The 26,616-nt window shown below is 40.6% G+C and overlaps 1 protein-coding gene across 1 annotated transcript in view; it reads right to left on the reverse strand.

The window, feature by feature from the left end:
• Nucleotides 1–9,632: 9,632 nt before the first annotated feature.
• scospondin (subcommissural organ spondin) overlaps nucleotides 9,633–26,616 on the reverse strand; it is a 204,355-nt gene continuing 187,371 nt past the window's right edge. Inside the window, 7 exon segments of the mRNA XM_039789616.1 lie at nucleotides 9,633–10,685; nucleotides 10,806–10,956; nucleotides 15,705–15,769; nucleotides 15,772–15,831; nucleotides 16,356–16,416; nucleotides 21,699–21,794; nucleotides 22,984–23,195. Of these exon segments, the coding sequence (XP_039645550.1) occupies nucleotides 10,609–10,685; nucleotides 10,806–10,956; nucleotides 15,705–15,769; nucleotides 15,772–15,831; nucleotides 16,356–16,416; nucleotides 21,699–21,794; nucleotides 22,984–23,195 (722 nt within the window). The 3' untranslated portion in view covers nucleotides 9,633–10,608.

The following is a 26,616-nucleotide window of genomic DNA, read 5'->3' on the forward strand; positions in this document are numbered from 1 at the left end:
TATTATTATTCCGTACGTTTTTTGGCTCTCTGTAACTTCTGCATACTTTCACCTATTTAAACCATTCAACTTTTCAAATGTTCAGCTCTTTCAGCTAATGATGGGACTTCTTCAACTTTTTTTCTACTATTTATACTTTTTAAAATATTCAGCTTTTTAACACTTTTTTTTTTACATTAAAGTCAATGAGAGCAGCCTTCAAATCCTTCAAATCCTCTTCCGCTCCCAAAATTTTCAGCTCCTTCATACTTTCACCTACAGATGCCAAACAAACTTTAAAATGTTCACAAAATATTCAGCTATCCAAACGTATCTTTTCAGTTTGATATCTTTTACAGTTTTTGTGAAACAGCTGTTTAAGTTTAGTGATTATTTCAGGAAATTTTATCGATTAAACAGGGTGTGTATTGCGCTTGCTTAGAGTGGATGACATCACAGCTAGAGGGTGAAGCTTCGAAAAAATTATCTTAGTTCCTTGTCTGTAAACTGCTCTCACGCCCACAATATTTACTTGTCATACACAATTCATACATCAAAACGTAGGTATTTTTGTCTAGTTTCAGAAAATCTGCTCAGTGTTGTGATACGCCTTTTACTTTTGGCTGGTTGAGCTTCCAAACGACAAGAGTAACACAACTCCCGTCATCTCACTCTCCTGTATAACTTTCTTTGCATTTCCCAACGACGCACTAACGCGCGAACCACTTTTTAACGCGCTGATGTACGACATTTTTATGTTTATCCATATAACTTTTATACCATTACGTGCACAAAGGCCTTGTGGTGCTCAGGATGACGTCATTTGACCGATAGCAGTAATAGTTTGGGCAGTCTGAGGCTTTGTTTGAGAGCTTGCTCTCAGTGTCTGAAGTGCTGCGGTGGGCTACAGGAGACATTAAGAGCAGGTGCGGTCGTGAATAGATCAAAGAGATGTTTATAAACATGGCCCCCAGGCCCTTAGTAACCATGACAACCCTTTCACAGACAGTCTACTGATTACTCCAGGCTTGCTGTAGGAGTCAACTAACTAGACTAACTATGATCATCAGGCTAGATCATTTGTGTTCCACTTCTGTCTGTCTGTCTGTCTGTCTGTCTGTCTGTCTGTCTGTCTGTCTCCTTATCTGTCTGTGTCTCCCTCCCTCCCTCTGTCTGTATCCCTCCCTCTTGTCTCCCCCTCTTTCTCTATGCCTCCCTCCTTCCTTCTTTCTCTTTTCTCTGTCTTCCTCCCTCCTCTCTTCCCCTCCTTCCTTCCTTTAGTCTCTCTCCCCTTTTTTTCCCCCTCTGTCTCTCCCCTCCCTCCATCCTTCTCAAACTCTCTCCTTCCATCACTCCTTCTCTGTCTGTCTCTCTCTCTCCCTCCCTTCCTCTCTCTCACTCCCTCTCTCCCTTCCTCCTTCTGTCTCTCCCTCCAGGGTCATTTGTGATTTCATCCATGTATATAGCCCGTTTCTTTTCAGCCAATATATCCACCTCTCAGCTCTTTAGGGTCATGCTTGTTTGTTCTACGCAATGGATATGGCTGATAATAATACAAAGTCTTTAAACTTTCAGCCTTTTTAGTCAAAGTTGCTGTCTTTCTTTTCCTCTCCTCTCTTTCCTCTCTCTCTCTCCTTCTCTTTTTATTCTCTTTCTCTCCTCTCTCTTCTCTCTTCTCGTCTCTTCTCTCCTGCTCTCCTTTCTTTTCTCTTTCTCTCCTCTCTTTCCTCTCTTTCTTCTTGTTCAGACCCATTCTTTTCACCTAATATATTTCACATCTCATCTCAGCTAGATTGATGCTTTTTCGTTCTATGCAGTGTATATATCTGATAATAATAAAAATATTTCTTCTTTCAGCCGTTTCAACTTTCATCTTTAACAGTATTACAGTATTAATTTGTTTCATATTTCTGCATATGTGAGTCATTATCAGTTAGAAAATCTACTCAGACCTCACAATGTTCTACATATGTTGGCATTATTCAACCTTTAAAGCAAACAGTTCAGTTTAGCATAAACTTTGAACTTTATAATGAAATTCATACTTATTAAAACGATTTCCACTTTTTCAACTATTTTCACTACTTCAACTTCTTCTTACGGATTTAAGCTATTCAACCAGTTTAGCTTTAGCAATTCAGCTGTTCATGTTTTATTTTGCCAACACACACACATAGAGACACACACACACACACACACACACACACACACACACACACAGACACACACGCACACACAAAGACACACACACACACACACACACACACACACACACACACAGACAGACACACAGACACACAAACACACACGCAAGCACACACAGACACACACACACACATGCAGACATACACAGACACACATACACAAAGCATGTTTATAAACACATCACAGACACTTAGTAGCCATGACAACCCTTTCACAGACAGTCAAACTTTAAGCCTTTTTAGTCAATTTTACTCAAAGTTGCTCTCTTTCTAATTTTTTCTATCTTTCCTCTCTTTCTTCTCTCCTCTCTTTCCTTTCTCTCTCTTCTTTATTCTTTCTCTCCTCTCTTTATTCTCTTTCTCTCCTCTCTCTTCTCTTCTCTCCTCTCTCCTGCTCTTCTTTCTTCTCTCTTTCTATCCTTGTCTCTTTCCTCTCTTTCTTCTTGTTCAGCCCCAGTTTTTTCACCTAATATATTTCACATCTCATCTCAGCTAGATTGATGCTTTTTCGTTCTATGCAGTGTATATATCTGATAATAATAAAAATATTTCTTCTTTCAGCCTTTTCAACTTTCATCTTTAACAGTATTACAGTATTAATGTGTTTCATATTTCTTCATATGTGAGTCATTATCAGTTAGAAAATCTACTCAGACCTCACAATGTTCTACATATCTTGTCATTATTCAATCTTCAAAGCAAACAGTTCAGTTTAGCATAAACTTTGAACTTTTTAATGAAATTCATACTTATTAAAACGATTTCCGCTTTTTTAACTATTTTCACTACTTCAACTTCTTCTTACGGATTTAAGCTATTCAACCAGTTTAGCTTTAGCAATTGAGCTATTCAGCATTCCCACGCATTTTCTGCAGGAAATGCATTTTCTAGTTAAACTTAAAATTCCCTTAGTATAGCAGGTGTTTTAATTTTCCTTATACCCTCCAGAGCTTAAACAAAGTGTATACACTTACAGATACGTGTTTATTACAAGCAAAGCTACATATTGCTCTGAACTGGGAAAAAAGTGATAAGCCAAACACAGTTGGTGCATTGTATGGTATTAAAATATCATAAACTTTGTGAGGCAAAGGCAAAGTTGAGTGTTGATGAGGAAATCTGGAACTATTTCATCTTTATTCACAAGCCAGTGCTGCTGATAACGTCTTGGTTTTTCTCTTTAGAATAAATTGGGTGTATGTAACAGGCAAAGGTGGAAAAAGTACTAAAATATTGTACTCAAGTAAAAGTACAAATACTTTGATTAAACATTACTCAAGTACAAGTAAAAATACCTATCTGAAAAATGACTCAAGTAAAAGTAATAAGTAACTCATTTAAAATGTACTTTAATCAAAAGTTACTTAGTTACATTTTTTTTTAAACTGTAAAATGGTGGGGGGGGCAATCTCTCCCATGTAGGGAAAATAGGACAAGGGGTCATAAATCCAAATTTTTTTGTTTTTAATTAAAGACAAATCTATACAAGGGTATAAACATCAATACATCTATACAAATGTATACACATGTAATAACAACATAACCCATGTCACATGTTATTTAAGACCCTTCGAAAGATATAATGTGCAATTTTAGTTCGGACCATCCCATAAAATGTTTTCAAACAATCAATTGAAAGTAAAAGTACCATACATTGTTAGTTCTGAGGGCCATCCTTCTTTTCTTCACAAACAAACAACAATTATAATGCAAATCAAGGCCAAATCACGTGTTTTTCGCCATAAATGGGTTAGACCCATAGACTGTTAATTACAGTATCTCACAAGTGAGTACACCCCTCACATTTTAGTAAATATTTCATTATATCTTTTAATGGGACAACACTGAAGAAATTACACATTGCTACAATGTAAAGTATGAAGTGTACAGCTTGTATAACAGTGTAAATGTGCTGTCCCCTCAAAATAACTCAACACAAGCCATTAATGTCTAAACCGCTGGACACTAAAGTCAGTCCACCCCTATGTTAAATTCCCATAGAGGCAGGCAGATGTTTATTATAAAGGCCAGTTATTTCATGGATCCAGGATACTATGCATCCTGATAAAGTTCCCTTGGCCTTTGGAATTAACCCCACATCATCACATACCCTTCACCATACCTAGAGATTGGCATGGGGTACTTTCCATAAAATCATCTCTCAATGCAAATCAAACCAGCTATTAGGCTAACTGAAATAAAACCATGCCAATCTCTAGGTATGGTGAAGGGTATGTGATGATGGGGGGAGGGGGGGGCTATTTTAATTCTAAAGGCCAAGGGAACTTTATCAGGATGCATAGTATCCTGGATCCATGAAATAACCGGCCCTTTAAAATAAACATCTGCCTGCCTTATGGGAATTCTAAATAGGAGTGTAGGTTTTAGTGTCCAGCGGAGACATAAATCGCTGTGTTTGTTGAGAGTTATTTTGAGGGGACAGCACATTTACACTGTTATACAAGCTGTACACTTCATACTTTACATTGGAGCAACGTGTAATTGCTTCAGTGTTGTCCCATTAAAAGATATAATGAAATAGTTACTAAAATATGAGGGGTGTACTCACTTTTGTGAGATACTGTATATAAACAGACCCTAATGTTCACAGCCCAGACTATAGCAGCTAGCTTCTACACACCTAAGAAGCCCATATGAGCTAATTAGATGTATGTGAATTCATTTAGCCAGTCTCCTACATACAGTACGTTGTCCTGGCAGGAGTGGGTAATTCATTTTCCCAAGGGGCCACATGAGAAACAGGGACTGTTGTGGAGGGTCGAACCAATAGGCTAAACTTAATTCTGCTCAATATTAATTTTATATCAGGCGACACGTTCTCAAACGTCTCTTTTTTTCTCTGGGAATATTAGCTCAGCAGAGTCCACCAAACACTCTTTAATAAACTCTCCTTCAGAAAATGGCTTACTGTTTTGGCGACTTTGTAGTTTGTCACAAAGCTGGTCCTGACTGCTGCATCCCTGGATGACTTGTTGCTTTTGCAGCATAATTATCTAGCCAAGCTTCAGATGTCGGTGCGCACTCTGCATCAGTCAAGTCATTTTTGAGGGATAACAGCTGATTTACGTCCCTGCTCACGTCTCCCACTCAGTTCCAGGCAGGTTCCAGGTCCGACATCCATGGGTCCGACGGTGCAGTTCTTCTTCTACTTCTTTTTAATTGCGACTTACAACCAGAGAAGAAGAAGCTGCATACGTTCGCGCAAAATAAAGAATGCTGCTGCATTCAGGGTGCATACAGTCTATGGTCTGGTGTAGTCATTCAGGGCTCGATATTTTTTCTTCCTTTCGTCTTTTTTTTTTTTTTACTCAGTAACGGATGGGATTTATAATGTAGCGAAATACAATCCTTCACTCCAAATGTAATCAAGTACATTTTAAAATACCGATTTTAAAAACTACTTAAAAAATACAAAATACACAAAAAAACTACTCAATACAGTAACGTGAGTAAATGTATTTCGTTACTTTCCACCTTTGGTAACAGGAGAGAAGGATGGGGGAAATGAGGGGAATTGGAGGGACTGGGAGTTTTACAACATGCTGCTGGATACTGTAAGTGCTGTTCAAAGATATACATGATGGAAAAGGCATGGGTATTTTTTGGAACAATTGATAATAAAAAGACAGACAGCTGACAGTATTCTCCATGTGTAGAAACTGGTTACTGACCAGTCCATTGGACCTGAACTGTACTGAAAAAGATTTCATCAAACAGTGAGAGTAAACTCCAACTTAAAGAAAACTGCTCGCACATATAGTTGTTTTCATTTTCTTTAAACATACAAACAACATATTTCAATGCATAATAGGTCTTAGTTGGATTGTATCATAGGTCCTTTAATATTACTGTACAGTAGAATGATGACTAAGGACTACAGAACAATGTGTACATCAACATTTTTACAACAATCCATCCAACGATCTGTCCTTCCCAAAATTCACGAACCATCACCCAGCTGGCTTTCAGTGTGGCGCTCCCACTCGGCTTGGTGTTCATACTCGCCCTGACACGCACGCGCGCACACACAACACACACACACACACACACACACACACACACACACACACACACACACACATAAAAGACAGATAAAAGACAGACATCCAGTGTCTCTAAAGCATGTTATCTTCATTTGGAAATGTCTCTGAACAGCATGGCTTAATACACGTTGAATTTCATATTTGAACTGTATTTAAAAATGTTTTATATTGAATATACTGCCAATGTATAGAAAGTTATTTGAAATGCATGTATAACATTAAAAATACATAAACCACAATCCCAACAGCAGTCAGAAGATGGAGCATCAGATGAGAAACGAGAAAACTTGTAGTGCCAGTTCATATGCACAAGTGTGTGTGTGAGAGCGACCACACGCTTTCCAAGATTGATCACTGTAACGACCAAATCCGTCAGACGTGATGTCTGCCGGAGTGTAGTGCTGGGAGGGGAATATGAGCTGGTGGGGGATGTTCTGTATAGTATTTGGCTACATCCAATTAACTAACGCAATCAGCCATGTTGATGAATGGATTAGCACATAATTGCTTCAGAGGTGGGATCCGTGATTGAATTATTCATGCTGGGCAAAGGCAAACGTATGTTTCGCTAAGATTAGCAGTGTATGTCTGCCTAGTGTTAATGGAAAGTGACTGAGAAATTGTATTGAGGGAGGAAGAGACAGACATGATGGTTGAGTGTTACAGTCGCTTACTGAGCTGCTTTCTATAGGGTAAAACTTTCAGTGATGTTACAGCAGGTATTTTTCGTGGGTGCTTTCCAAAGACTGACCAGCACAACGCCAGTTTGAGCTGGGTGGGCATGGTATCATGTACTATTTCGGTTTGGTACATAAACCAGCACAAGCCTAAGTCTGCTTATGTCAGTTGACCTAAATGATGGCTAGTGCCGCAAGTAAACAAAATACCACATGTACCTAAAGGCTGGTAAGACAATAGAGACAGTAAGCACATGCTGTGTATTTAACACGGCTTGTTAGCACTGAATCCAAATGGAGAAAGTCAAGTACTCTCAGTCATCTCTTTAAAGTTGCCAAAAGATGAAATGCAAGTTTCATAGTTTACATACGACCTAACAGACAGTGGATTATGTAACGGCACAACTTGACCTTAAAAAGTAGTGTTACTATAGCATCTGCAACACTACCTGCAGTGGTTTTATTTTCAGCTTATATATCATATATATTTTCTGCTAATATAATTTATTCGGTATACCAAGGCTAGGTATACCGAAGGGGGAACATCTGAGGTTGCAAGGAGGTGCTTGGAAAGATTGTGTCATGCCCAGCTCTCAATCCTAGGTCATGTTTTCAGTTTTCTTTCACATCCACTTACTTTCCTCACTTCCTGTTTTATTTTGAAATTCACCCTGTGTTTGTGTTGCAAGTCCCTTTCCTTGCGGTCTTTGTCTGCCTTCCCGCCTTGTGTGATCACCTTCCCAGCCCTAAAGTCTTGCACCCAGGGCCGGTTCTAGCCCTTTGGTTGTCCTAGGTGAGATTGAGTTTTGCGCCCCCCTCCCCCCCAGTCTTGCATTATCAGATCTCCACAGCGCTGTGTCAGCAATAGAGTAGCAATGTATGTTCATTTTAGTTTCTAGCTTCCATGTTCGTTAGATGGCACCAACATTTGGTCTAATCATAACTGGTCTGGCAACCCAAAGGCCAGTTTTTTGTTTCCAGATTTGTGTGCATGGTGACTTATGATGGGGAAGGGTCTGGGGGTACACCCCCTGAAAATTTTGAGCATTAAATACTTCATTTCCTGCATTCTGGTGAATATTTATGCACTTTATTTATTTTTATTTTTTTTACCTTTTTCTGAATCAATTTATGCTGGAAATATCTTTATCTAAAGGGAAACATAGATTACAATCCAAATATAAAAACATAATGGAATATTTTGCAGTAAGGCTCTCAGGCATTCTGTATTACTTTCATCTATTTATTCTCCTTTGGATCGATGTTTCTAATTATATCTGAGTCAGCACACATGTAGCCTAGCATCATTTACTCTTCCCACTTTTGCTTCTTTTGTTGAGGAAGTAACCACCTTAAATGTGCATATTAAAATGATTCACCTGAATGATGTATGAATTCATTTTTATGAATTAATAAACCCCTGGACTGTAATATTTCAGATGTGTTTGAGCAAGATTTCTGCTCATGTTCAAAACTTTGTGCACATTCAAAATACAGTATATCTCATCTGTGTTCTCTGAGGTTTGGAGGAGTTGTGATATTGTGAGAAAAATAAAGTGATAATGCAATAGACTATTACAAGAATAAAGTCACTATATTTCAGAAAATAATCCATCTGCACCATAGTCTGCTGTGCATTACGTGATTGCTCTGTTGATACGGTAGATCTCAGACCTGCTGCCAGACACAGAGCCCCGTTTGGGACGCTGGTCTTTGAATGAGACAGTTTAGGGAAGTGGCTGTAGGCTACGCTGCTCTACATCGGAGGTGGAAACACAAAACTACGCAGAAATAGGGACACATCTGCCGCAGCATGCCCACAGCAGAGCGCGTCCATTATAAACCTGAAGCTGCACAGACCAGGGAAGGCGCGCTGCAGCAGCTCCGTGTCTGTGCCGCTGCTCGTCTCTGTTTTTACAGCGAGTGAGGGACACTAAGCGACGCACAGGTCTGCTTCAGAGCTCCGTGTGTTTGAGTCTGACCCGTAGACTGGAAACGTCGCATAATGAAAGGTTGACAAGTAAACGTGTGGCTGAGGGGGCGCCATAGGATGATCATGTTTAATAAACACGTTTTATTTTGCTTGTCATTCATAATTCTATTATTAATGGGAAGTAGACCTAAGGGCGACACGGCGCCCCCAACACTTTTGACGCCCTAGGCAATCGCCTAGGTCGCCTATAGCAATCGCCGGGCCTGCTTGCACCTGTGTCTAATTGTCTCCCCCCCCCCCGTGTATATATTCACTCTGCCAGTTCGTCTTATACCTTTGAGTTTAGTGTTTTTTTTGGATACCGTTGCTGGATTAACCTTTTTGTACTGCCTGCCTGTGTTTTTTGGAGACCATTGCCTGTTTTGTTTTGTCCCATGGTGTACAATAAATACTTTGTATTGTCTGTTCGCCCCTCCTGACAGATTGTGGAGAAGGTCAACTAATTTGAGAAAAACAGAACATTGTAAATTGAGTAAAACGTGTCTCCAAATATTTGTGTTTAGATGGAACATAGACACACAAATAGGATTTCAGATTGGTGTGATGCTGGTCTTTAGAATTTTCATTGTCCCAAGAACAAATAAACTCCCACTGACAACAGGCTGATAGCACCAGACACACCTTACATCAAACTAACTGATTTGTAACACTTAAACACCTGCTCTGCTGTGATTGAAAGTAGATTAAAAACTAGTTAGCAAGGGACGACAGACGTCAAAATAACTACAGGTAACGGATTAATGGTTGATGTGTTCAGCTTCTGGAACTGCAAATGGTAGTAGTGGAAATGCAACCTTAACCAAATCTACTGAAAAAAGAAAAAAAGTGACCAGGCTTAAATGCTGACAATTCCAGGGCCACAGTAGAAATATTCACTTTATCATGATCAATAGTGTTAAATCCCTTTACCTGAACCCATCTGGAACATGACAGGTGGTGTTGATGAAGGGCTACTACATCTTAGTTGAAGGTTGGGAACCACTGAGCTAGTGTAACAGCCTACATCTACCTGCCCACTCATGTGCCACCTTCACTCCATTTCAGTGGGTTTCCACCTTTAACAGGCAGCACACTGACCACTGCTCATTTTGAACACCTGCTGTGACATCACTGATTGGGGTGTGGCCCCAGGGTTCTGTTCTTTATACTTTAAGTGGATAACTGAACTAAATGGATTTCTAAGTTCTTTAAAGCTGGCTTAGTTTGTAATTGGAGCTGTTTAAATGTTTAGAAGAACCCAAACCTGAAAAGGTGCACGCAACACATTATACGTCAATAGTTTAAGCAAGATGGTGTGCCTTTAATCTGAGATTTTGTCAGGTTTCATTGCACAGTAATAACATGTTAACAGTGTTCCTCAGCTTTAAATTAGCCACCGTGCCATGTCGGCCACTCATGAGCTCAGTTCTATGATCCCCACATCAGCATGGGAGTGCTGATAATGGTGCTGAATGGAAAACAAACTGTTCTCACTTTATCCAAAGCTAGTGGCTTTAGAATGATAAGAATCATGTTTGGCTTACATGCTGTTAGTCTATATTCGTTAAGCCACATTTGAAGAAGAGCAGCAGCAGTTTTCTGTCCATTTAACCCGCTCAAAGGTGTTTTCTCTTTTATTTCACCATCAGTAAAATGAAAATATCATATGAGAAAAGTTGTAAAATACCTTCTGCAATACACTTCTCGATTTTTCAATCAAGTTCCCTGACTCTCCCTGTTGGGAACATGCCTAGCACTTCCCTGCCATTCCTCTGTGTCTGCTGGGAGCCTGGAGTGTGTAAACGTGTGCGACGTACAAACATTTTTACATCTATTCAAACTCTGGCTTCTCACACTGACGTGAGAGATGAACATGCAAATCCATTCAGCCACATTCATTCTTCCCCACCTTGGCAGCTGGCGCATTCGCAGCTGTGTATGACGGGCAGGACGATGGGCTCGCTCTCTCCACTCTCACACTGAAGGCTGAGGAAACGGACTGGGTGGTCAGGGTCCAAACGGTAACTACAGCACTTGCAAACTGACTGGAGGTAGGGCTCCTGTAGAGAAGGAGAGAGGACAAGAGAGAATGAATAGATGGAAGAGGAGGAGTGAAGCAAAAGGACGAGAAGAGGTGAAAGGAGAGCCAGAGGGATAAGGTGGAGGGAGCCAATTAGGAGAGGAGAATATGATGAGGAGAGGGTGAAATTAGAGGAGGAGGAGGTTATTGGAGAATTATAGAATTTAAAAAAAACATTGGGGGGTTGGAAGTCAAGGAAGAGAGGAAAAAAGGAGGATGAGTTTAAAGGAGGGGAAATGGTATCAGCAGGATTAATATAGGAGGAGAGAGGAAGCAGATGAAGAAATTAGAACCCCTGACCTATTCAATGACAAAATGAGAGAGTGTGGACTAAAGTTTACAGTATTAAGGACAAATAGATTCTAACTTCAATATAGTATATATATATATAGTATATCACACACCAACAGGCAATACAATATCACCTGAAAATACAAAATCATCAACATCAGACTATAGTTTAAAGCTCCACATGGAAATATTTTCTATATTAACAAAGAATCATATCAAGACGTGTAATGTGTAAGGGGTCGCTCACACTGAAGAAGCCACAGAGAATTAGAATCAAACTATGCAGCTCCACAGAGCTTTTTAGCCTCTTTTAGCTAGTTGGTTACATTGTCCAGCAAATGTGTCTTTCATAAATGTAATTTCAGCCAGCTGTCAGCAAATGAGCTCCGATAAGCCCAATAACCAAACGGCAGACTGCTAAACATAGTCGAGCAATTAGAAATTGCAATTATTTTGGCCACTTGGGGAAGTGGGGTTAGAAGCTGTAAACACAGCACTGACATGTTATGACTATATAAAGTGTTAGCAAAGGGTTGCTTATGTATACATCCAGCACACACAGAGCAAGCAGCATTCATTTGGAGACAATGTCTGTCCACTTGTAAGTCCAGTATCACTCTTCTTTTAGCTCTGTTATGGCCGGGACACATATAGCCGAGGGCCGACCGTTGACAGAAAACCCCGTCGATATGATCAGTCACGTCCCCGAGGTCCAAAAAACTGCCACAGAACAGACCAAAAGACGAGAGGAGACGAGACGTAATACATCTCTATAACAGCAGGCGGCGCTAATCTGTAATGTTGCCCAAGAAATGAAAACCGGCAGCTGATTGGACGAACGCGTCACATGGGTTTGTTTTCTCCGGAAATTCAAAGCCAGACTGTCATGGCGGCCGTTCAGAATACGATCTCATATTGTACTAAAATAGTTCACTGGAACATGTTTCTGAAAACATTTTAAGTGAGAAATAGGCCGTGCAGTTCCTGAATCTGTCTTCATTTCAGATCAACAAAGGTCAGTTTAAAAGATTTTCATCAGATTTTGATAGACTCTAGTCACCTCATTCCGCTCGTCATTTCCGGGTGAGTCCTGACTGCCCTGCCGCCGACTGAACATGTCAGGTCGGCCAAAATGAACGCCGACAGCCCCTCAGACTGACGACGGCACGGGACACACCGAACAGATTTGAGTCACTGACCTCGCCAGACTGCCCCACGGCCGATAATCGGCCTGATGTGTCCACCCTTAGGGCTTCACAACTCCCCGAGGGAAACATCTGGCTTTTTAGCTGCTCAACTCCACATGTTCACCAGCTTGTTGCTGTGTCTGTCTGCGTTTGGTGCTGAGCAGTTTGCCTACAGTGGGTTTATCAGTGTTTTATTTTTCACTAAAAACAGCTGTTTTCTGCAGCTGAAAATAAGAGTAATAAGAGTGAATCAAAACGTTAAAGCTGCAGGCGGTAAAATCAAATCACAGAGCTGAAAGATGCCAAAATGCTTCATAGAGCTGAGGGGAACTGCAGAGTCAGTTGACAATTATCTGTAGGTTCACTTTTACATTTACAAATATTGCCCATTTTTAAATACAAAATTATTAATTAGTGCAGCTTTAAAGGTGCAATATGTTATACTGACTGTTATAGCTAGTGTTTGATATAGTTGCTGCAGTACAAATTCTAAATACTGGAGAGAGTCGTCTACCCGCCCCCTCCTCCCCAGACTCCAAGTTCCCGGAGGTTGCCAGGCTGAGACCGCAGAATCCATAGTCTCGCTTTGCCAGACCCTCCTCCAGAGCGCGCTGAAGGAGCATCCACAACTATGTTACTAGACGCTTGTCTCACATAGCCAGACATTACTCCACAGCACAGCGGAGTAGCTAACGTTAGATGCTGGCTATATTGACAGTCATAGAAGCCCATGGAGCTCACACGGAGCTCTGTACCCAACTGACAGACACACTTTTTGGGCTTAAAATTACGGTAGGAGCCGCTAAAAATAACACTACCTTGCTGTCTTCTCCATCACACGGTGGCGGCGTTAGCGAGGACCAGTTAGGATCACTTTACTGGCTGTGTCTCAATTTGTTTTTGCGAATAACCAACTTAGGCACTCTAGCTATATAATTCAATGTGAGTACACAAATGTTTAAATTACATAAAATGCCCGTCCCTAGTAGCTGTGATAAATTAGCCTGAAGCTAATGCTTACCTGTTCAGGAGGAAATTAGCCAACTCAGCGTCCTTTTGGGCTCTAACCTGTCTCTTTCAAATACATCGCCAATATTTTGGGGTTTGTAACGTCTCTGGTCATGCAACTGTTAGAAACATGCCGTTTTTTTTTTTAGGTCGGGTACAATCTATCTCCGCTGATCCCATTGTTTGTGTGCTGCTTTCATGGCTGTACTAACGTTACAGCTGTAGCGCGCTGGGTTTACGTTTTCGTTCTGAAAACGTTCCGTCGGAAATTTCAAAAGGAGAAAATACTGGCATTAGCATTGTTGTCAGAAAAGACTTCAAAAGAATTTCAACTTAGCATGTTTCCTTAATATCTGATGACGCATTGGGGTCATTTTTGGATTTATTATAGTAAATATACTATTACATATTGGTATTTTAAGCTATTGGTTGACAAAATACTGGGACACAGCACCTTTTGATGATCTTACATTATAAAGATGAATAATAATGATATTAACAATTGTAATAATAGTTTGTGCCTGATGCATTACACGACAAATCCAAAAAGTAAAACAGATAACCTAGACAGCTCAAACACAATACAAGCACATCATTGAGAATTAGGTGGTAATTTGTTTTTTTGTAACTCTTGAAAAACCCCAGCCTTGGTGTTTTGCATGAAGGTAGCTTCTTGGGAGTTGTGCTTGTGTTTCCAATTAGTTTAGGAAGAGGAGAGAGATTGTGGAAGGGTACAATGGCTGGTAGCAGAGAATGATAGGTAATAGGATAAGTAGGTGAGAGGAAGTCCAGGATCAAAAACACCTCCAAGCTCTCTGTAAAATAGTTATTAATGCTTCACACACTTTGAAAAGTCCACAGTGTGTGTGCATGTGTGTGCCTGCATGCATTGAGGACTTCAGCTGGTGGTGGGAAAGAGCATGTGATTCTTGTGAATAAATTCCTGCTTCCTCCAGTCCTGCTGATCAATCCAAAGGAAACTTTTCTGCAACTGCCTAGTCACTGGTTGCCACAGTAACAGGAGGTAATGACATATGTGGCTGAGCAGATGTTTATTTTCACTAATCTAAATGACTCTATTTTTACAGTGATGTATGGATGCCAAGGGAGAACAATGTCACCATGGTGATGAGCTCGCTGTCTTGCAAGGATAAAAAAAGAAAACGAGTGAAAGCAGGAAAGACAAAAGGAGAAAAAGAAACAGATAGAATCTCTAACAGAATCTACATGTCTCATATACAAAACATCTATACGTAGATCACTGGGGACTCTAATTAATAATGTATTTTATTGTCCTGCCTTCATGTGAACTGTGTATTTAACTGAATCCACAGCTGACAGAAGGCAAAACAATCAGTTTGAGACTGTTAGCTGTACTCTGCAAGTGTCTTACTGGCCTGTGTTTATCTATGATGAAGTTAGATTACAGCAGGTGTGACCAGCTGCATTGGGCCATGTGTGTGACTACATTATGTTTTGAAAAACATTCATTTAAGCCACACAACTCTTAACACCCTGATGCAATAATTCTGATTATTTTCTTGCATATTTTGAAATTGTTTTAATCGTTAGTTTTAAAGATTTTAAAGGACAAAATTGTTTAACAGCTTTTGTCTAACTTTATTGCACTACATCAGGGGTCTCCATCCAGTAGCTCGCAAGCAGGTTTCCAGTAGCTCGCCTATAGGTTGACAAACTGAGACACAAAATTACCCCAACAATATTAAAAGTGAGGTAGCTAACTTTGTGGCCCAGAGACGTGTAAAGTGGTAATTTTTTCTTGACCCTGATGGGAATATTTTCAGTGATGTAGCTAACTTTGTGGGCTAAAGAAGTGCGAAATAGTCATGAACCTTGACGTGAAGTTAAGATTTTTCATAAGCTTTGGGTATTGCAATTTCAGCAAACAGTAGCTTCATTCAGCATATGTGTGTTATGTAAATAAATGTAAGCGATGTGATGCAAGAAGCTCTTCGCCACTTTCGTTATTTTAAAGTAGCCCTCAGATGAAGAAAGGTTGGAGACCCCTGCACTACATGACTAAACATTATTAGCTGTGAAGTCCAGATGGGTAATTTGCAAACAATTATTATCAACAGCTTTTTCTATTCCAGTTCTGGTCCCTTTTAGTCCACTTTGCTGCCTGCATTGATGTTTACTGTGCTACCAGCTTTCCCTCATGTTAAAGTCAATACTCGTCATGTTCAGAGAGGAATATCTTGTCTTTGTGTGTTCTCTGTACCTCCAGGATGACATCTGTCCTGGACAGACAGCGTCCCCGGCAGAAGCTGACCTCCACGTTGTCACAGCATTTCCCTTGGTGATGTTCTTGACCTGCACATGCCGGCGACACTCTGGCACGGGCTCGTCTGTAGAAACACAGAAAGGATGGAGGGAAAGGGGCGAAATGAGATTGGACAGAGCAAAGGGGGGAACAGAGGGCAAGGAAAAGGAGATTATGAGAAACCATCATTTTTGCATGAAAAAAAGGAGGAACAATAGAAGAGACTTAGCCAGAGAGTTCCTTCCAGAGAGCACAGTGACTTTGCCATGCACGCAGCATGTGACATTTCCTCCACTGGGAGAGATACAGTATTAAAGCCCCAATGTGCTGTAGTTTAAGTAAGTAGTAGTTTTAGCCTCCTATAAAATGAACTATAGAATATTTAAATCCAAAAAATGGTTTGGAAGTCATGACATGGAACACAGGGAACCCTTGTGGTTTTCTCTGTTTGTTTGAGATTTGCATGTTTTACAACAAGAAGTATTTTAATTGTTCCATTTATGTAGCATTACCATAGATGAGCCTGGGTTTAGGATGACAATTGAGCCACTGAACAGTCTCTAAGTTGATGTGTGATGTGTTTTCCTGCATACTGTATGGTGTACTAACCTGGAAACTGCTTTCTACAGACTGGACAGCAGCTGCCTGGCTCCTCCACCTTGACCTCGCCCTGAGAGAGAGATAACGTGAGTTATGGCCCATTCTTTAATCAGTCTCAGACAGAAAACAGACATATGCAGTGATGAACAAAAGATTTAGTGATAAACAAAACATCTCAAATAATCTCCCTTACCCCTGTCAACACTCACAGCGAATTTATTGGATGGAGTTATGTTTGGGCATAACCACTTACATCATGCATTTCACTCAACAGGTGACAATGAGCACACATATAAACTTAGCACAAAAAGTAAGGAAATGTTTGTTTGGTAGATTATTTCTCTGTGGTAACAATGCTTTTTGGCAATAAATCTTATACGCGGGCCTGGATTTAGTTCCTCTTTATAAACGTTCCCCAACCCATGTAAGGAAGTTGCAAATCTTTTTGTGGGTGGGGGGGGGGAAATTCCGCCAAACAGCTTATTCTGCAATTGACTCGTTTGGCGTTTGGTGGATTGGATGATTGAAGTTTGAAGAAACAAGACATATTGGCAATTTAACAATTTATTCATTTCACAAACAGGAGCCTCAGTAGCATGTGGAAGAACCATACACAGCCACAACAGCCTGGCACCTCCTCCTCATGCTGGTCACCAGCCTGGTGACACACTGCTGTGGGATGGCATCCCATTCTTCAACCAGCATTTGTCGCAAGTCAGCCAACGTGGTTGTGTTGGTTACTCTGGCATGAACAGCACGCCCAAGCTGATCCCACAAGTATTCAATGGGGTTGAGGTCAGGACTGCTGGCAGGCCATTCCATCCTCTCCACTCCCACATTCTGGAGGTAGTCTCTGATAAACCCCGCCCTGTGGGGGCGAGTGTTGTCATCTTGGAGGATAGAGTTCGGTCCCAGACTGTGGAGATATGGGATAGCCACTGGTTGCAGAATCTCATCTCTATATCTCTCTGCATTGAGATTGCCTCCAATGATGACGAGCCTCGTTTTTCCAGTGAGGGCGATGCCGCCCCACACCATCACGATGCCTCCACCAAAAGGTGTTACTCTATCGGTGCAGCAATCAGCATAGCGTTCTCCGTGTCTTCTCCACACTTTGACACTACGATCCAACTGCTGTAGGCAGAATCATCCAAACACCAAACGAGTCAATGGCAGAATAAGCTGTTTGGCATTGGCAGAGAAGATTTGGCAAATTTTTCATGGGTGCAACCCACATACTCAGCACTGCTGCTCATCCCACAAATGCATGTTCTTTACAAATGGGGCACCATTTGAAAGGGAACTAAACAGGCTTTCCAACGGTATAAGATTTATTGCCAAAAAGCATTGTTACCACAGAGAAATAATCTACCAAACACAAATTTCCTTACTTTTTGTGCTAAGTTTAGTATACAGTAGGTTTGGTTGATGTTGCTCAAAATTAACATGACACAAATTACATGGACAACATATTAATTGTGTCAATATTTGTCTAAAAAAACAAAAAAGGAAATATCATCATCTCTGTGAGGCTGTACTCAAAAAGTGCTAACAATGGCAATGCTAGAATTCTGATAATATAATAATGTTTACCATGGTCACTATCTTACTTTAGCATAGGAGATGCTAACATTTGCTAATCATCCAAGGCTAGTGAAAATGTCATTAGTGTTGGGCATAAACCAAATAAATTTGACCTGATGATGGCTAGATGAAAAGTTATTAAAATGTATCTAAATTTCATGGTCATCCATCCAATGGTTTTTGAGACGTTTCACAAAAAAACTCAAATGTACAGTAAACTCATGGTGGTGCTAGAGGAAAAGCCAGGGGATCACCAAAGACCCTGGGATAGACCACAATTGTCTGTATAAAATGTCATTGTAATCCATCCAATAGTTGTTGAGATATTTCAGTTGGGACCAAAGTGGTGGACTGACCAACATGCCCAAGAGCTAGCATGGCTAAAAAACAATATAGTATTAAAACAGATACACCAGTAGAAAACCTTTGAGAATTGACTGCTTTATTAAAAACATTAGTCCCAACTCTCCCCTCCCAGAGCACTGCTGGGATTCATTTAAGCCAGTTTAGGACCAATTTAGACCAGGGTTGAGATCCAGCATAGAGATAGGAAAAGGACCAGATATATAAAAGGGAAAAAGGGAGACATAAAGACCAACAATAGCGAGACAGTGACGTAAGGACACAAAGGATGTAGACAGAGGGAGCGAAGCCACTGAGGAAGAGAGATCCAAACCAGTCCTGAGAAAAGCAGGGTGTCCCGTGGTGTCCTTGTCTGAGAATAGCTGCTGTTAGCATGCAGAGTCACACACACATACAGTCTGACAGCAGGCTTCAGCACCCCCACCAACACCAGCCTCAGTTCACCCCTAATAACTTTACCCAACTATAAAATGCCTCTAACACACACAACACACACACATACTTCTCTTAAGTGTTCACCCCGAGGACTTCTCCTTCAACTCTGCACTGCCGCCAGCCTTCCCTCAGGGATGGAGGGAGCCCACTCACTTAACGGGTGGGAGGTCACGAAGAGGACCATTTTAAGCCTTTAAGTCAAGAGACTGTATGCATGTATGCATCTGTGTGTGTGTGTCTAATGCAGCAAGGGGTAGAAATTGTGTGAAAAGTGGAGTCCTGGTTATTTCAAATGAAAGGGCACATGGTATTTAAAGTAAAGGGTAGTCCAATGTGTGTCGTCTACAGGTTGTGAGATAGACATCAGAGCTCTATTAATGTGTCTGGTACAGAAAGAGAAATGAGCAGAAATCATCCTGATAACTTTTATCACCCGATATAATAACAAACCTTCAATCCATTACGTTAAAAAGGGCCAGCTGGAGGAATATTGGGAGATTTCATTTTCTTCAAAGCATTGTGGTTAAAGGGATACTTTGCTGATTTTCAACCAACTCTGTGTCATAATAATATAATATTAATAATAATAATGGTCAACTTCCCTTCATCTTACCAGTGCCATGAACTCCCTACTCACGGGCCGGAGACAAACCTCCAAGTTTGACCCATAACAAGGTATTTCCCAGGGCCTATTACTTGAACTTGAGACTAGACTTCCACATACGGAAGGAGTATTGAGTATTGAGTATTTCTATAGAATATATAGAAACCAAGATTTGGTTGCTCTATTGTCCATTTCTTGCCTAAAATGTTTTCTGAAACATATTTCAGCTTAGTGTTTAACTGTTGTACAAGATTGTTTGTTACCAGCCGGCTGCCATTCTGTGTCAATATGGACAAGCTTGATGTGCTCGCATTACCCCACCAGCGGGAGAGTTTATTGGTCCGGTGCGGTTTTCTACCTTTTGAGCGAAAGGGAATATCACAGCTTCTTTTTCTGTTTTCTCTGGACATGTAGCACCAATTTCAAAAAACGTTTGTGCCATTCTACTGCATAGACAGCTCAGTTTTATCAAAAGACCCTCTTTCCAGCAGTAAAATACTTCTTTAACTATAAGCTGAGTCATAAATGACAGAATGCACTGTCAGTAACCACTTCTCAGCCTGTCAGGAGAGGGAACACTGTGCAATAAATGACCTTTTTGTTGGCTATTATATGCAATTGATAAGGAGTGCTTTCACTGAGGTATAACTTAGTGCTGCCAGGGGAGGTGAGGGATACACAACTCTGAGTCCCTCCAGAAACACAGTGCATCGGCATAAGGACCAGTGTACACCACAGGTGGAACACTCAGTAGACTGTTTACTTTGTGGAGCTCACAGTGCAATCAACCTCTCCTTCGTAGTTCTGGATGTCAGCAGAATTTATTTTTACCCCGGCCTTTATACAGACCTGGTGTGCCACAGATATAAATTTAGCTCACTGTGTCAAGGATGAGACAGTTGACTTTTCTATTGTGACTTTTGTCAACTTCATCACCATAGAGAGATCTTTTATAAATAAAGTCATTAGTGGGTAGCCTTCTAATTAAAGGGTTATGTCACCTACATTATAAAAAGAAAATTTTTCTCACTTACCTCTTGTAGTATGTAGCCATGCAGACAGTTTTACTTTTATTTACCCACATTTTAAGACAAGAGGATCTATGAAAGAAGATCCACATTGAAAGAAACGTTTTTTATACTAAACAAACATGTATGTCATCCAGTTCTGCACCTGAGAGACATAAGAGGGGAACTTTGCACTTTTCATTAAAGCAATGTAAAAATTCCTTTTGATTGTGGCATTCCACAGAGGCTATCATGGTAATTAGAAAGATATTCATGATAATTGAAATCATTTTCAGTCTTAAATATGTCAACAACTATTGAGTGAATTGCCATCAGATGTTGTCCAAACTCCCCATCAGGGTGAACTGTATTCATTTTGGTGATCCAAACTTGTCCACTAGTGCCATAATTAGATTAAATTGTTTTAATGTGGTACCAAAAGTTCCACCTGTCTCAAAATGTATTCATATTTAATATGGAGTTCATTTTTTTCTTCATCTAGTTTCTACAGAGCACATACATAATTGAACACTTGGCTCATCATCTTTTGTAAGATGACCAGCTGTTAACCACTCATACAGTATGCATATGAAGATGCTATACTATACATACTATAGTGTACTATACATGCTCTTAAATCTGACTGAAAATTTCAACTGTAACTAAAAGTGTGCTTTACATAACAATCATGGTGCCATTCATTTTACAGAACAGGTTTCAGCATTGCCAAAAAGTTGATATATTATATATATTGGAATGAAATTCAATTACGCTTAATGAGGAAACCAGGTTTCAGTATTTCATGGCAGGAAGAAGGGCATGGTAAAGGAAGAAGTGCAGGCTTGTGGGAGGATCGGACAGTCAGGTATTGATCTACTTCAGCCAGCGACTTGCAGAGAACATCCCACACATTCTTGAGGGAGCAAAGCATCTCTCGCTCAGAGTAATTGAGATGTTTGTGACCAACAGAGACGCTGCATGAACTGTACCACCCCGGGTTAGGAGTGGCGGTTGAGTGGACAGATGTGTTTGTCTGAGAGACTGATCGTGCATCTGTACGTGAACCCTGATCTAGCTTTACAGTAAGACTCATTCAGTCTGTTTGCCAGGCGACCCGTTCTACTGTAAAGAGAGATGAAGCTGCATAAACAGATGCATGATCAGTGATATTAAATGATTTATCAGCTGGTAGAGATTTTGTTATACGCTTCCTACTAAGGTAACCATCCCTCTAATGTGTATATTAGGCCATTAAGAGCAATGCTGCAAGCAAGACATCTTTAAAGCAATATTTACAGGATTTCTGCCTTAATGCCTCAGATGTCAATTTAGTACTGAGTGTCAGTGTGTGTGCCTTACCTCATCACAGTTGAGTGGCGGACATCTTAACTGGCACAGTTTCTTCCCGTTCACACAGAGACATGTCACACAGCCTTCATCCCACTCTGATCCGGCCTGGCTCACGTAAACAAAAACACACACAACGTTAATATTTACTTACTAGACTTCAGAAATGCAGGAAATATGAAGATCCCTCAATCGCCTGTTAGTCTGTCAGTTCAACTGTTCAGGTTTGACAAAGTGCAACTGGTCATTGCACAGGATAAAGCTCTGCCTGCACCTCTGTGCATAGTTTAGGTTATGGATGCTGTAATCATGACAAAAATTAATACAGACTACATTATGTATTTTGTTAGCTATTGGAATCATTAACAGTGCCCAGTTTTTACCCGTACAAAGGCACCAACTAGGGAGTGCCTTTTTGGCTCACACAGACATTTGGCTTAATAGTCATGAGGTAGTTAATTAGAAAACCATAGAGGGTCTTTATATTGACATTAGTCATCACCAGCTGACAGACAGTGAGAGAGAAACAGTGTAGACAGGCGGAAAGAAAGAAAGAAAGAGTGAGATAGGAAGAATGACAGAGGGGTAGATGAAGGAAGAGAAAGAAAGAAAGAAAGAAAGAAAGAAAGAAAGAAAGAAAGAAAGAAAGAAAGAAAGAAAGAAAGAAAGAAAGAGTGAGATAGGAAGAATGACAGAGGGGTAGATGAAGGAAGAGAAAGAAAGAAAGAAAGAGGAAGACTGAGGGAGAATGGGGATGAAAAGAAAAGCGATGGAGAAAGTGAGGGATTGAACACGAATCCTGTAATGAAAGCACAAGAGGTACTAGTGAGGAATAAAACAGAGGTTACGGGAGGAGAAATAAAAAAACAAAGAGAGAATAAAGAGAGGCCTGAAAAAGAACGATCACGAGGGGGATGTGACCTCTTGTCAGTGTATGATTAACTCTTATAATCCTATAATATCCTTTCCTTCATAAATAATTTCTGGCAGGCTTGCCCAGTTGCGGTCCCAAGCTACGCCACTTCCTACATAATTGATTAGGCTGAGAGGTGGAAAGGCACTGTGGTGTAATGTGGCCCGTGGGGCACGTCACTCATCTTCTAATAGGCCCTGAGTAAATAACACAATGAGACCATGGTAATGGTAAGGTTCAGATGCACGACACAATGAGGCAGACACAATGAGTCAAAGCTGCCAAGTTAGCTGGGCAGCAGATGTTTGTTTACTTTGAGTGTAAGCCTGTGTGTGTGTGTGTGTGTGTGTGTGTGTGTGTGTGTGTGTGTGTGTGTGTGTGTACCTCCCGCAGGATGCCCTGGTCATGGCAGGGACAGAGGGCGGGGATGACACAAACCCCCTCAGTGTTGCGGTAAAGCCCCTCCCCACACACGCAGCCCTCGACGGAGCGGCTGCAGTTGACAGGAGAGGAGGAGTAAATGTCTTGGCAGCTCCTCTCGCACAGCGGGACCTCCTCCGACGCGCTCCTCTTCCACTGCTCCCCGTCAGGACACGCTACGGGGGAAGAGGAGAGGGAAAGGAGTGAGAACAGTGAAAGAGGAGGGAAGAGGAGACAGAAAGATGGGAGGATGGTATAGAGGATATATTTATTGATAATTCAAATTGAAAGTCCAAAGAGAAAACTAATAGAGATCAAATTAAAAATATTATTATTTAACTACGCTACTAGGAATATATGAAGGATATATACACTCACCTTAAAGATTATTAGGAACACCTGTAAGATTTCTCGTTAATGCGATTATCTAATCAACCAATCACATTGCAGCTACTTCAATGCATTTAGGGGTGTGGTCCAGGTCTAGACAATCTCCTGAACTCCAAACTGAATGTCAGAATGGGAACGAAAGGTGATCTAAGCAACTTTGAGCGTGGCGTGGTTGTTGGTGCCAGATGGGCTGGTTTGAGTATTTCACAATCTTCTCAGTTACTGGGATTTTCACACACAACCATTTCTAGGGTTTACAAAGAATGGTCTGAAAAAGTAAAAACATCCAGTATGCTGCAGTTCTGGGGGGCCAAAATGCCTTGTTGATGCTAGAGGTCAGAGGAGAATGGGCCGGCTGATTCAAGCTGATAGAAGATCAACTTTGACTCAAATAACCACTCGTTACAACCGAGGTATGCAGCAAAGCATTTGTGAAGCCACACCACGAACAACCTTGAGGCGGATGGGCTACACCAGCAGAAGACCCCACTGGGTACCACTCATCTCCACTAAAAATAGGAAAATGAGGCTACAATTTGCATGAGCTCACCAAAATTGGACAGTTGAAGACTGTAAAAATGTTGCCTGGTCTGATGAGTCTCGATTTCTGTTGAGACATTCAGATAGTAGACTCAGAATTTGGCCTAAAGAGAATGAGAACATGGTTCCGTCATACCTTGTTACCACTGGGCAGGCTGCTGGTGGTGGTGTAATGGTGTGGGGGATGTTTTCTTGGCACACTTTAGGCCCCTTAGTACCAATTGAGCATCGTTTAAATGCCACAGCCTACCTGAGCATTGTTTCTGACCATGTCCATCCCTTTATCCCTTTATCTCTTTCTCCCCCTGCTAGTTTAAGATGGTATCACATGTTTACGAAACAAAAACCCAGTAATGGCCTTTGTAGGCTGTGATTGATGTGACTGTCGCTCAGTTATTTGAGCCAACTGTTGCAGCAGCTTTTACTAACTACAGATAGGTTGACATATCTATCATGGTCCTGACAGTTCAACCACTGATTATTGTTGCTGATGCTGTCAATGCTAGAACCGAGGGCCTATAAAGTGCAAGAAATGTGTTCAGTAAGAACAGCTGTGACTGAGAATCACTCACCATCACAGAACTTGGAGGTACAGTTGAACACTCCTCTTTGGCACACACTGGAGAAAGAAGAATCAGGTGAGTGAAATAATATGAGGGGAAACCAGCAAGGCTGATATTATTGAACACGGAGATACCAAAGCAAGCATCATATCACACAGCTGAGCCCATCAGAATATATCAAATGAGTATCAACACTGTGAGGGAGATGAGATGACTTACCTGTACCTGTACGGCATGTCTGCTGCATGCCGGACTATCTATTACAGCAGATATCACTGTAGCAAACCAGATTGTTGTTGACTATATAGTTTGACAGAGACAGTGAAACTCAACTCTGCCAATGCTCCGTAACACTATCAGAAATTGACTCTGAGATGATTTGAGTAGCATTTTTTATATCCAAATATCATTGTCAAGTTACTTGGGATAGCTTGGTACATTTATGATGAATAAATTAGACCATGGTCAACTTGACAGCGGTACTACTTGTACTAGGGTTAAACAACACATTCCATAAAGCCCTGTGCATTTGGTTGCAAAGACAGTTAGTTACTTCTAACCTTAGGTCGAAGGCTTTCACTTTTAGAATACATATGTTGTTTTTATAGGAATTTAAATTGTTCTACCATCTCCGAAGACATATTTAGGTTTTGTGCTGTAAAACTTTTTGATTGGCGATCAGGTAGATGGGTGCACAAAGTGTCTGACTTTTTTTGCATCCCATCTCCTACAAACACTCAATCTTCCCCGAAACCTTAACCAAGTAGTTTTAGTTGCCTAACTTAACTAAACTGAAGATCAGAAAACATATAAACTATTTTAACAGTCATATAGGTTGTTTCGGAAGGCCTTGACATAAAAGCTGTTTAGATGTTAGGACGTTTTTGGGTCATAAATAATGTTACAATATTAACAATGATTACTATGATGATGACATTTTTAGTGACATACAAATGTTTCACATGGGCTTTAAATGTTTATCACTGACATATATTTATATATATTGAAAGCATCAAAATTATTGCAAAGTGAAAGTTGTGTATGAGCGATGCATGCTAGATGCATGTTGCATCTTTCATGTATTATTATATACCAATTGCTATCTTGGAACTAAGAATAATAAATAAATATTATAGTCACATACTTTACTAAGAGCTTAAAAATAAAATAACCAGACTCAAATCACTCAAATATGAAGAGACAAAACTAAGAATTAATTTCATGAATATGTGAGTATATAACCAGGTCTAAATCCTACAGGACAGTCTGGCTGCTCACAACACGGCTGGCTGTTACCGTGACAGTCGGCAGGGACAGCGGTGAACATGGACAGTCAGCGTGGGACACACAGGAGCCTTCATGCAACACCTATGAGGGACACCGTGAGACTAGAAAAATCTGATCTTATTGGGGGTAAAATACAATTCTATCACAGCAATCCAACTACACGCACACACCCCCACATCCCCACACACACATGCGTGTTCAGACCAAGGTTATAATTGTTAACGAAAACGAACAAAATAACGAAAAAGCAAAAACAAAAACGAGGCATTACAAAAAAATTATATCTAACTAAAACTGTAATGTCTGTTTGCAAAACTAACTCAAATAAAATAATATGATCGAGTAAATGTCCTTAGTTTTCGTCTTTGTCAATGTCTTTCATAGAGCTAATAACGTTATATCTTGTGTTGACATTTCCGACCATAGACTCGTTTTATACAGTCTATGCCATAGACTGGGAACCCAGAAATTCCGACATTCCATTTCAAATTGAACACAACATAGTCCTTGCCCCTCGCCTGGCATCATGGCGGTACCGAAAGTCAGAAGAAAGCTGCAGAGACCTATTTGATTATGATGTGTAAGATAAAAGCAAGTGCCTTGCAATATGTGTACAATTTATTACAGGGAAAAATCCCACGAATTTCAAAGTACATTTGAGAAGTGCGCACAAGGAGGCTAACCTAGCTTACCTTAACAAGGTAAAGGAGAACGCAAAGCCCCCTTTCCCCGAAACAGAAGCTAACCCCGGTACAGGGCATGGACATATGGGTACAGGGCATGGATGTATGGGTACAGGGCATGGACATATGGGTAC

Source organism: Perca fluviatilis, chromosome 22, assembly GCF_010015445.1.
Source record: "Perca fluviatilis chromosome 22, GENO_Pfluv_1.0, whole genome shotgun sequence".
Classification (NCBI taxonomy): domain Eukaryota; kingdom Metazoa; phylum Chordata; class Actinopteri; order Perciformes; family Percidae; genus Perca; species Perca fluviatilis.